The sequence below is a fragment of the Vidua chalybeata genome (genome assembly GCF_026979565.1).
Source record: "Vidua chalybeata isolate OUT-0048 chromosome W unlocalized genomic scaffold, bVidCha1 merged haplotype SUPER_W_unloc_5, whole genome shotgun sequence".
In the NCBI taxonomy this organism is placed as follows: domain Eukaryota; kingdom Metazoa; phylum Chordata; class Aves; order Passeriformes; family Viduidae; genus Vidua; species Vidua chalybeata.
The window spans coordinates 623,965-636,390 of record NW_026530340.1 but is presented as its reverse complement, the minus strand read 5'-3'; the positions used below and the strand labels follow the sequence as shown (position 1 = coordinate 636,390).

The 12,426-nt window shown below is 51.8% G+C and overlaps 1 protein-coding gene and 1 pseudogene across 1 annotated transcript; one reads left to right on the top strand and one right to left on the bottom strand.

The window, feature by feature from the left end:
* The window catches only part of LOC128782905 (zinc finger protein 850-like), a 211,394-nt pseudogene that overhangs the window by 102,566 nt on the left and 96,402 nt on the right, over positions 1 to 12,426 (top strand).
* LOC128782962 (olfactory receptor 14J1-like) lies at positions 4,910 to 6,692 on the bottom strand. Its single transcript, XM_053933548.1, has 2 exons — positions 6,528 to 6,692; positions 4,910 to 5,865 (listed from the first exon to the last, which is right to left on the bottom strand). The coding sequence occupies exon 2, from the start codon at positions 5,840 to 5,842 to the stop codon at positions 4,910 to 4,912; it is 933 nt and encodes a 310-aa protein (XP_053789523.1). The 5' UTR covers positions 5,843 to 5,865; positions 6,528 to 6,692.

The following is a 12,426-nucleotide window of genomic DNA, read 5'->3' as shown; positions in this document are numbered from 1 at the left end:
GGAGGAAAGAGCCCTCAAACTGGGACAAGTCAAAGGTATTTCAAGAACTGCCTCAAGGGTACTGATCTCCCAAGGGTAAAGGTGAGCCCGGCAATAACATGTCAAACCAAACAGTGGGAAGGGGGAAATAATGATAATCAAGTTCTGGGGCGGTTTGGACTCCACCCTTGCTGGCAAATTCTGTACATATTAGTTATATGTTGTACCTGGCCTGTACAAGGGGACTATGCACACCAGCCATTTAATTGGACTCTGACCAAAATAGACCAAGGGAAAGTTGTTAAGCAAAATGCCACCACTGTAGCTCCTACTTTTTTAGTTACTAATGAGGACTTGGTGAACTCTGTGTGGGGATGGAGTAAACCTGACTTCCACGCTATCTATTGGTGTCCTAGCTCCAATCCTGGGAGGGGATATTGTAATTACCCTGGGGAATATCTGTGTGGATATTGGGGCTGTGAAACCATAGCAACTGCCTGGGCTGTCACCCATCCAGATAAATTTTTACAGGTCTCATGGTATCCTAAAGGATGCAAAGTTCCATGGTATGGCACTCAAGGAGAAATTCTGTATATGGGGAATTGTAGGTCCTTGAAAATACAGGTGCTCAACCCCCTGGACCCAGGATGGCTGGTAGGAAAAACTTGGGGAGTAAAGTGTTGGGAACCGGGTAAGGATCGTGGAGGGTACATTCAAATAAAAAAGGAAATCCTACCACATGTTCCTCTACCCATAGGCCCTAACTCTGTAATTGCTGAGGAGAAGTTAACCGAGACAGCTATAGGGACCAGTGACACCACAATGCCCGGAAACGAGACCCTCATACTCCCGACCCCGGATCCCCAGCAAAGTACCCTTTGGAAACTTATGCAGGCAGCGTACCAAGTCCTCAATGTAACACGACCTAACATTACTGAACAATGCTGGCTGTGCTTTGATATTAAACCTCCTTTCTATGAGGCAGTAGGGCTCAATGAGAAACCCAAGCGAGTTAATGGGAGCAATCCGCCACAATGTAACTGGAAAGACCCCCAAACCCAAGGGATAACGTTAGCAGCAGTAACTGGAAAGGGACGATGCATAGGGAGAGTCCCGTGGCAAAAGAAACATTTGTGTAAAACAGTCAGTAAAGCACAGCATAAGGGTAACCCGGCAAAATGGTTGATTCCAGCCAAAAATACTAAATGGATATGCTCCAGAGGGGGGCTTACACCCTGTATTGCTCTTGACCTATTCAACGAAGTCTCTGAGTTTTGCATACAAGTGGTAATAGTCCCTAAAATCATTTATCATCCTGAGGAATATGTGTTTAATGCTCAAATCACTTCTGAACATCACTTATCAAAAAGGGAACCCTTCACAGCCTTGACAGTGGCTACCCTAATGATTGTAGGTGGAACAGGTGTTGGCACCGGGGTGGCATCATTAGTAAAACAGAATCAAGAATTTAATTCCTTGAGGATTGCTGTAGATGAAGACTTAGCCCGCATTGAACAGTCGATCTCAGCCCTTGAAAAGTCTGTAAGATCCCTGTCAGAGGTAGTATTACAAAATCGTAGAGGATTGGACTTAATATTCTTGCAACAGGGAGGATTATGTGCTGCCCTTATGGAGGAATGCTGTGTGTATGCAGACCACACGGGAATTGTGAGAGATACAATGACTAAACTAAGGGAAGGCCTCGAACGGAGAAAGAGGGAGAGAGAGTCACAGCAAAGCTGGTATGAGACTTGGTTCAACAGCTCCCCTTGGCTTACCACGCTACTATCAACCCTTGCAGGTCCTGTGATATTGTTGTTACTAGGTTTAACTTTCGGACCTTGCATTTTTAATAAAATCATAGACATTGTAAAAGGAAGACTAGAAGCAGCTCATCTAATGCTTATTAGGGAGAGGTACGAAGCATTGCCCAGGGACTCAGAAGTAGATGAAACCCTGGTCTTAAGCCACCAAGAGTTAAAGCGTTTTAATGAACAAATTGGTAAAGAGAAAGAGGAGGGATTGTAATAAAAAGGTCTTTGTTCATTAAAACGAACATTGAAAGAAAATAAGAATTTAAACTGAATAGAGAATTTCAGACTGTGAGAAGAGAAAGAGGAAAAAAAAAAAGAGGAGGGGTGGTTTGATAAACAACAAGTATTCTGCTTAAGAATTGTGCAAATGCAGCTAGCACAGAAGACTGTGTAACTAACTATATACAAGCTAACTTTTAGGCCAAGGACAACCGGCAAAGAAGATAAGGAGCCTTCATCCCTATGACCACCAAGGGCAGAGAGAAAAAGGACCCCCTAGCAACCAATTGCACCGGTGCAGAGTACATCGAGAGAAAATACGTCAACTGAAAAAAAGGGGGGACTATAAAAACAAAAAGGTCAAAGGGGGAAGGCGCGCCGTGGCAGAGTGGAGACTCCCCGGCCGCCCAGCGCTGTTTTTTTGCTTAATACCGCTTGCTTAATAAATTCTTGTTAATTGATTTATCTATAATTAGCCTCCCCAATTGAATTTGTCCATAACAGGAGGGTCCATGGTACGAGGGAACAATCGGGAAAAGGCTAAAGGGAGAGGAGGTATAACATTAACCAGTGGGGAAAAGGGAAATGAGTGGTCTTGGTGGAAGAACCAAAGGGAAAACATGGAACAGAGAAGATTCTAGGCTAATGGGCAGACTTGAACAATAACTGACAGGACAGGGGGAGGATACAATTCTGTTACAAAGGGGGTGGGGAGCTCATACAACTGCTGTTTCCCATGGTAACCCTAGACTGCCTTCCCCAACCCCTCCTCCTACACCAGGGCCCAAATCCAACAAGGTGAGGTTTAACAAGTCCAAGTGCCGGGTCCTGCACTTTGGCCACAACAACCCCTGCAGCGCTCCAGGCTGGGGACAGAGGGGCTGGAGAGCAGCCAGGCAGAAAGGGACCTGCAGGGACTGATGGACAGCAGGCTGGACATGAGCCAGCAGAGTGCCCAGGTGGCCAAGAAGGCCAATGGCTCCTGGCCTGGATCAGGAATGGTGTGGCCAGCAGGAGCAGGGCAGTGATTCTTCCCCTGTGCTGGGCACTGGTTGGGCAGCACTTCGAGTGCTGTGTCCAGTTCTGGGTCCCCAAATTTGGAAGGACATGGAGGGGCTGGAGCGCGTCCAGAGAAGGGCAACAAGGCTGGTGAAGGGTCTGGAGCACAAGTCCTGTGAGGAACGGCTGAGGGAGCTGGGGTTGTTGATCCTGGAGAAGAGGAGGCTCAGGGGAGACAAGGCGGTGTCAGGGCAAAGGTTGGACTTGATGCTCTCCAAGGTCTTCTCCAGCCTTGCTGATTCTGGGATTCTCTGAAACCACCCTTGGAGCAGTTGCAGGAGGAGCCCTGGGCCTCCTCTTCAGAAGCTGCAGCAGCCCAGGTCCCTCAGCTTCTCCTCACAGCCCCAAAGCCCATCCTGTCAGTCCTGCAGAGCCTCTGCAGCTCCTCCTCCTTGCCCAGAACAGGGAGCCCCACAGGCAGACACAGCAGCCCAGATGTGCCCCCCTGGCCTGGGCTGCCTCTGGCAAGGGAGCAGCGCGAGGCACTGCAGGAGTCTGCAGACAATTCCTGCAGCACTTGTGGGATGATCCTGCTCCCCAAGGGACGTTCCCATGGTGCCAAGGCAGGAACTGCAATGGGGAGTGGGGCCAGAGAGGAAAGGGCAAACAAGGATGGGCTGTGTGCAGGGGAGAGAACAGGGCTGGGCAAGAAGAAGAAATTTATAGATGGAAGAGTAAAGAAAGTAAAGGTGAAGCAGAGGAAATGCTCAGGGCAGTTTGGGGGTGGCTGCCTGGCAGCCCTGGCTCTGAGCAACAGCGTCTGCAGTGGGACAGGAAAGTCCCAGCTGATGGGAACAAACTTTCTGGCTGAGTGCAGAGGCCAGGACAAAGCTGAGTGCTTTCCCTGGCGTCCCCCAGCCCTTCCTGGCCCCAGGGGCTGATGGCATTTGTGCTGCCTCAGGTTCATGTCCCCACAGCAGCAGCACGGGGGTGCTCCCGCCTGCTGTGTGCAATGCAAACAGGGGCTCCTGAGCCAGCGCTGCCGTGTCTGTGCCTGCAAGGATGCGGCACCTGTGTGAGCTGGGGGAGAGGCCAGGGCTGCAGAGGGGGGATGTTGTTGGCAGCTCCATGAGGATGCTCTGGGACGCTGCCCTGGGCTGTGCAGCGCACTGGGGATGGATCAGCCCCTGCTCTGCTGCTCCTTCCCGTCTCCCCCAGGGCCTTGGCAGAGCACCAGCCGTGCTGTTTGCCCCCAGCCTGCCCACGGCCAGCCTGGGGCTGCTGAAGGGGGTTTTCTGTGCTGAGCATTGGCCTGGCCGTGTTCTTGAGAGAGCCTGGGCAAGGAGCCTGGAGCCCCCAGGCCCCGGCCTGAGGCGTCAGCGCTGCCCCAGCAGTGCCCATGGCCTGTCCCTGCTGCAGCCCCGGCACTGCCACCCCCAGGACTGTGCCCGGCCCCGAGAGCACTCAGGCCCTGCAGCAACACCAGGGCCACCAGGGCAGCGGGGCAGGGCCACGGGAGCAGCACTGGCAACACCAAGTGCTGCTGCTGCTGCTGGGCACAGCTGCTGTGCCAGCACTGATCTGCCCCCAGCTCTGCACACAGACATTGCTGCTGCAGCTCCAGAGAAAGCAACAAAAGGGCAGCTCTGCAGAAAACTTTGCTGGGAGATCCTTCAGTTTCTTTAATGCCACCGAGAGCACAGCCCCTCATTGACACAGTCTGTGACCCCTGGGAATGTGGAGAGAAACAAAATGAGAAATGGCACAAGGAGTGACATTTCTTTATTTATCAAAATATTTAAAATCAATACTAAGAAAAAGAAGCTCCAACATGAAACCAACAAGAAGTATCAGAGATTACTTTTATTGTAAGTGATTGGCAGAAATTGGCCAGCAGTTTAATGTTTCCGAAACCATGCAGTCATCATTCTCCTCACTGCAGCCTTGAGCTCCTGGTTTCTCAGGCTGTAGATGAGGGGGTTCAGGGCTGGAGGCACCACTGAGTACAGAACTGACAGTGCCAGATCCAGGGATCGTGAGGACATGGAGGGGGGCTTCAGGTAGGCAAACACTGCAGTGCTGACAAACAGGGAGACCACAGCCAGGTGAGGGAGGCAGGTGGAATAGGCTTTGTGCCGTCCCTGCTCAGAGGGGATCCTCAGCACAGCCCTGAAGATCTGCACATAGGAGAAAACAATGAATACAAAACAACCAGATGATAAACAGGCACTAATGGCAATGAGGCCAAATTTCCTGAGATAGGATTTGGAGCAGGAGAGCTTGAGGATCTGTGGGATTTCACAGAAGAACTGGCCCAGGGCATTGCCATGGCACAGGGGGAGGGAAAATGTATTGGCTGTGTGCATGAGAGCAGTGAGAAAGGCACTGGCCCAGGCAGCTGCTGCCATGTGGGCACAAGCTCTGCTGCCCAGGAGGGTCCCGTAGTGCAGGGGTTTGCAGATGGACACGTAGCGGTCGTAGCACATGATGGTCAGGAGGAAATACTCTGTTGCAGCGCAGAAAAGGAAAAAAAAAACCTGTGCAGCACATCCAGTGTAGGAAATGGTGCTGGTGTCCCAGAGGGAATTGTGCATGGCTTTGGGGACAGTGGTGCAGATGGAGCCCAGGTCGCTGAGGGCCAGGTTGAGCAGGAAGAAGAACATGGGCGTGTGCAGGTGGTGGCCGCAGGCTACGGCGCTGATGATGAGGCCGTTGCCCAGGAGGGCAGCCAGGGAGATGCCCAGCAAGAGGCAGAAGTGCAGGAGCTGCAGCTGCTGCGTCTCTGCCAGAGCCAGCAGGAGGAAGTGGCTGATGGAGCTGCTGTTGGACATTGGCTGTGGCTGCACATGGGCACCTGTTCATGGAGAAAGGACAGTGACGAGTCAGGAGATGCTGCTTGGAGTCAAACCTGGGACATTCCCTGTAGCCTGTCCTGCTGGGACTCACCCACCCTTGTTGCTGCTCTGGGCAAACCTTCACCCAGGTCCCTGCCTGAGCTCCAGCTGTGCTGGCTGAGTGTGCCAGGAGCAGCCAGGGCTGTGTGTGGGGGCTCTCAAGGAGCCATCCCTGCCCTGCTGCCCTGGGTTTGTGGCCATGTGGCAGAGGGACAATGCTGGATATTCAGAATTTGTCAGGGGAATCACTCCTACTGCAGACTTATTGGGACCATCTGCACTCCCACTTCTAAGGGAAATAGATGGCAGGAGATGGTTTCAGGAATTGTTTTCCTACCCACACATCATTGCTGGCTCTCTGAGGTCATAAATCCCCAGCATTCCTGCTGCACTCAGATTTTGCCACTGAGAGATGGGAGAGGCAAAGGATTCCCTGTGGCTGAGGGAAGGTGAGGGGCTGGATGGGCTTGTTCCCCCAGCACTGCTCTGCTCAGCCCCCTCTCCTTCCCCGAGCATCTCCCTGGGCCTGGACATTCCCTCCTGAGAGGTGCCTTGTCCCTGCCAGCGCTCACAGAGCCCATCCCACCCCGTGTGCCCTCGGCCCGGCCCTACAGAAACCTGCCTGTGTGCAGGGCCCTGGCTGGGGCAGGGTCTGTGTGCAGCTGGGCAAGGGCAGCTCAGGAGAGCCCTGCTGGGCCCTGCCAAGGTGATGCTGCTGCTGTCCAGGGCTGAGCAGTGGCTGAAGGCCCTTTGGGAGGCTGCCAGCAGGGAGACTGACCACCCAAAGTCACAGTTCTGGAGTCTCTGTAAATGTTCAAACATTCCTTTGAGGATCCTGTGTGTCCCTTTCAACTCAGAATGATCTGTCATTCTGGGATTACAATTCCTGTTCTGCTTCTCTCATCCCCCTGCTGTCTATGATCAAAAGAGAAAACAAACAAACAAACTAACAAACAAACAAACCCTTGCAACAGAGTTAGAACAGTAAAGTAAAAACCAGACCTTTATTGGAAGCTTCCAGGTGTCCCAGTGCGGATGAGGTACAATCGGCTCCTGATTTCAACAATTTATAAAGGTTGATGAATTGGGATATTTAACAGGAAAATCCAATAGGAGATTCAGTTGTCCAAGTTACACACCCCTGGTCAAACCATTGGTGTAGGTCCAAGGGCTTCTTTGCCCCACTTTTTGTTATGACTGCTCACATTCTGGTCAAAAACCAAAATGTTCTTCTTGTAGGTCCTCTTCCTGATAATAAGAAGATACAATATTTCAGGATTGTGTTTAGGCAGGTTCTAAAATCTAAGAGAAAGGTTAGGAAATGTACTAGAGTTAATTATGGATTATAGTTATAGAAGTATATAACAGTAGTTTAATAGAGTTAATTAAGAGTTTAATAGTGTAAAGTAAGGATTATAGTTTTGTAACTATAGAATAGTAATTTATAGAGCTATGAATATATAAAAATGTATCAAAAGCAAAAATCTTTCTGTCATCACCCCAACTTTCCCATCCTCCTCCAAGCAGGACATTGAAAACACTCTCAGGAAAGCTCCTGATCTATATAGCAATCCCAGGCTTACCTTCTTTGGGAAGTGTCCTCCGGAGCTGTGCCCAGGCTGGTCTGGAGCTGGGAGCAGCCCTGCCCCAGCCAGCAGCTCTCAGCAGCAGCACCTGCCCTGCTCAGGGTGGCTCCTTCCCCCCACAGCTTCTGGCCAGCGCTGGCAGCAGCTCCCCGGGCCGGCTGAGAGCTGTCCCTGGCAGGCAGCAGAGTCCCTGGCCCAGCACAGCGCCCTGGGCTGCAGGACCCTGCTCTGCAGGACAGCCCTGGGCACCCCTGGCTGCTCTGCACAAGAGACCATCAGAGAATGGACTCACAGGGGCTGTGGGCATTGGGATGTTCCAGCTGGAGGAGATCACTGCAGGAGCTGCAGCTGCATTGTCCTGCAGCCAGAGGTTCCTGTGCCAAGGGCTGGCAGTGATTCTGCCCCAGGCACTTCTCAGCACCTTCCCAGCCCTGACTGATTGAAGCTCTCTGTGCCTCTGGGCTGTGCCCGCGCTGGCTGCAGGCAGTGCCCCAGCCCTGCTGGGCTGGGAGAAGAGCTGCTCATCCAGAGAAATGTGCTTTTGAAGCTCTGCTTGCTTACCAGCATCACCCTCTGTGCCAGGAGCCCGGCCCAGCTCAGCAGCACAGACACAGCACAAGGACTTGAATGAGCCTCTGGGGCTTTGTGCTCAGGCCCTGAACATCAGACCCTGAGAGGGAGCTGCAGAAACCTCTCCAGAACTCCCAAGTCAGAATCCAACTCCAAAGTTTCTTTGACTTTTAATGGGTCCCACTGAGGGACACGAGTGAGAAAGTGTCCCCAGGCCCCAGGCAGAGCAGAGAACTGGAGGCACTGATGACAGGTGGGGACAAAGAGAAGCCAAGTCTGGTGCCCTGGGGCACAGCAGGCTCTGTGCCACCAAGGGCTGTCAGGAGACACCTTGTCCTGAGGCCCTGGGGCCTCCTGGCACAGCCCCAGCCAGGCTGGGCACTGTCAGCCCCTTGTCCTGCCCTCAGCATCCCCCCCTAGCCCACATCCCAGTGGCCTCAAGGATCTGCTGGAAGGAGTCCCTGGGGAGCCTTGCTCAGGAATGGCCCTGGGGGCTCCACAATGCTCCCAGGCACTGCAGGTTTTTCAAAGGACTTTGGCTTTTGCCTTAGAGTCTCTGAGAGCTTTCTGCAATCATGGCCTCCAATTATCTGCTGTAATTAGTCCCTGGAGAGGCTTTGTCAGCAACAACACTCAGTGGGGCTCATTAATGCTTCAAGGTACTTCAGTTCTTTTAAGGTACTTGGTGTTTCCCTTTTGGTACAGACTCTGTGAGAGGTTTGTGCAATCATGGCCCCAATTATCTGCTTTAACGAGTCCCTGGAGAGCTTTGTACTGACACTCAGTGGGGCTCATTAATACTTTGAGATACTCTAGGTTTTTGAAGTACTTTGGGTTTTCCTTTCCACACTGAGAGGTTTTTGTGCCATTTTGAGTCTCTGAGAGGTTTTTGTGCCATCCTGGCCTCCAGTTCTCTCCTCCAAGGAGTCCATGAGGAGCCTGTGTTGGGGATGGACCTCAGTGGGTCCCATTCATGCTTTGAGACACTTTGGGCTTTTCTTCTGACTTTGACTCCTGCAAAGGTTTGTGCAATCTCCTCACAGGCCCTGAGGTTCCAGGGCTCAGCTCCAAATGCACCACGGGGCTCATTAGGATCAAGCAAGTCCTGACAAACCATGGCTCTGCCTTGATTTCCCTCTGGTATGGGGCAGTTCATCAGGAAGTTTCTGTAGTGGTTTTGGTTCACCAATTTGAGATTTCTCAGCCAATGCATCAATTATTGTGGTGGGTTCAGTGCTGGCTAATTACCAATGCATTCACTAGAATATACTTACTCATTTCCTGCTCTGAGATAGGACTAGGAGAAAGGCAAAGTAGGCTCAAAACTTTAAAAATGTTTATAATAGTAACTAAAAGAAAGAGTAATAAGAATCGGAACAAAACTTTCAGAACACTTCCTCTCTCCATACAACCTGACAATGTAAAGAGAGAAAGCCTGTCAGTTTGCCACCACTAGAATAGTCTTTCTTCACTTGACTTAGGGAGAGAAGTTCCTCTTGTTAATATTATGGAAATTTCTCCACAAGAAAACAGTTCTCGCATGGCTTTTCAGTTCCTCCAGTAGCAGCTGCCTGAAAAAATCTGCAATTTTGAAGTCCCTCCCATTTTTTCACAGCTTTTCCCACAGATGTATTTATGGGCCATGCCAACTTATGGGGTGTTGCTTTAAAGATGAGCTGTTTAAGAGCAAAGGTTTTCTTCATCTATTTCTGAAATCATCTTCATCTCTGGGAACAGAGATCTTCTTCTTCTCTCCCTGAGGGCACAGGGTCTCATCACTCTGCTCCCTTTCTCTGTTCAAACTTCTCATGGGATCACAGCAACTTCAACATTTGCTTACTTTAGCATGGAGGCCTTTGCTGAACAAGTCATCTCCCTATACTTTTCAATGCATTATAGGGAAAAAGAGAGTCTGATGTATCAATTCCATCCTTCTGCACAGCTTGGAGGTTTGTGCAGCGGCTGCGCTGGGGCTGTGTCAGGCTGGGCGGCGCTGGGGGCAGGGCCAGGATCTCAGCAGCCAGGCCAGAGCAGAGCAGCAGCACGGCCGGGGCCGATGGCTTCTCCTGGCCCTGCCCGCTGGTTGCGGGCCAAGCCCAAGGGCGGCAGAAGCTTGGCCCAGCCGGCCCGGCCCGGGGCTGCTCCTGGGGCCCGGCGGATCCTGGCTGGGCCCGGGCTGGCGGCGGGGCAGGGCTCGGCAGCGGCCAGATGTCAGCAAGCGCAGCCACGGCCCGGCCCGGCCTCGGCCCCGCGGCCTCCCCTCCCCTGCCCGGCAGCCGATGGGGCCTGGCGGGCTCCCTGGGAAGGGGCCCGGCCCCACGGCAGGAGCCGCCCGGCCCGCCCCGGCCCAGACGGGGGTTGGCCCGGCCTTGGCACTTCTTTGCTGGCCAGAAGGGAAAGAGACCCAGCCAGGCTTCTTCCTCTTTAACTTGTGTCTTCACAGAGGCGTGTGCAGTTTCCTTAGTGGTTTAACAGATTGTCAATTCTCAAAGCTAATTACTGACTGTTTTTTTGTCAGACACGGAGGAAACTGCTAGCAGCTTCTCTCAGGACATCACTTGTGTGATGCAAAACCACCACAACAGCACAGAGCACAGAGCTCCTTTGTCCATATGTAGTGGTCATGTGCCTGAAGCCTCAAAATCCCACCTTGGGAGATCTCTGGGTGCTCTCCAAGGAGTTTTCAAATGAAAACATTCAGCTTATAGTTTACGAAAATTACCAGAGGAAATTCCTGGAAAAAATTCACTTCCATGTCAAACCACGACACTGGGCCAGACTGACCTGTCTGTCCTGGCTACTTTGGTCAGGGAGAAGTCCTAGGATATAGGGAATTTGGGAGGCCGAATTCTAATTTTTGCGATGGTCTTTGGCAAGAATGCCGTGGGTGCCTGGACAGGAAGATGAATTCTTTTCATTAGGAAGGAAAGCACAGAGTCCCAGTGTTTTAGAGGCACATGAGTGCCAGCCCTCAGGAAGCCAAGGCCAGCCAGACTTGTCAGTCCTGGCAGCTTTTGTCTGGGAGCTGTCCTTGGATATAGGGAATTCTGGAGACAGATCCCCAATTTTGGCCATGGTTGCCTGGTGGAGATGGATGGTTTTTTCCCTTAAGAAACACAAGCACATGATCCCAGTGTTTGAAAGGCAGATGAGAGGTGGCCCCTGGGTGGCCAAGGCAGCCAGACCTGTATCTCCCGGCAGATTTCATCTGGGAACAACCCTTGCAATAGAATGAAATTTGGAGGAGGAATCCCGGTTTTGGCCACAGACCGCTGGAGGAGAAGGACAGTTCTCTCCTATAGGAAGGAAAGCCCAGAGCCCCAGTGCTTCAGGGGCAGATGAGAAGCAGCCCTCGACATGCCAAGGTCAGCCAGACCTGTCAGGTGGTCCCCAGGAGCCCCAGCCAGCCAGACCTGTTCCATGTTCCCTTGGTTTCGTGGGACCCCACAATGTCACAATGGTCTCATTGGTTCCATGAGGCCCTGGAGTGTCACAATGTCCCCCTTGCTTCTGCAGTGTCACAATGCCCCTGTGCTTCCATGAGGCCTTGCAATGTCACAATGGCTTTGTGGTTCCACAAAGCCCTGATGTGTCACAATGGCCCCTCGGCTCCATGCGCCCTCGCTGTGTCACAACGGCTCCTCTGTGACACTGTGGGCTCCACAAGGTCACCATGGACCCTTGGCTCCTTGGGGCCCCCGAGTTCCACAATGGTCTCCTTGATTCCATGAGGCAGCACAGTGTCACAATGGCCCCTTGGTTCCATGAGGTTCCGTAGTGTCACCGTGGTGTCCTTGGATCCACATTGTCACAACTGACCAGGGGTAATCACATATCCTCTGAACAGAGAGAGCTCTCCCAGGATTTTCCTGGGAAGATGTGAGAAGTTGTGAGAAAGCTCAGAGAAAAGAATAAGAAACAATTCTTATCTTCACTTGCTGCACCTGTTGCTGTGCACATGTGGAATGTGTTATGGAGATTTGTTTACCAAAGGGTGATTTCTTAATTTGCCAATGGTGATGGTGTTTGGATTTCAATCAACCAATCTGGTCTGTCTGTATCGGACTGTCTGCAAGAGCAATGAGTGTTTCTTAGTAGAATAGTATAGTATAATATAATAAAGTGATTGATCAGCCTTCTGGAATCATGGAGTCAATGCTAATTATCACCACTCCGGCGACGCCCTGCTACGATAGTTATCCAAGTCAATCTTCCCTTACCTCTGAATGCTAAATAGAATAGGCTTAACAGGCACATCAGCAACACCAACCACTGAGACCCAAAGAGCTGGCTGAGGGGTTGGGAGAAAATTTCCCCCGGTGTCATTTCCTCACAGTGGGTACCATTATTAAAGTAATTCATAAA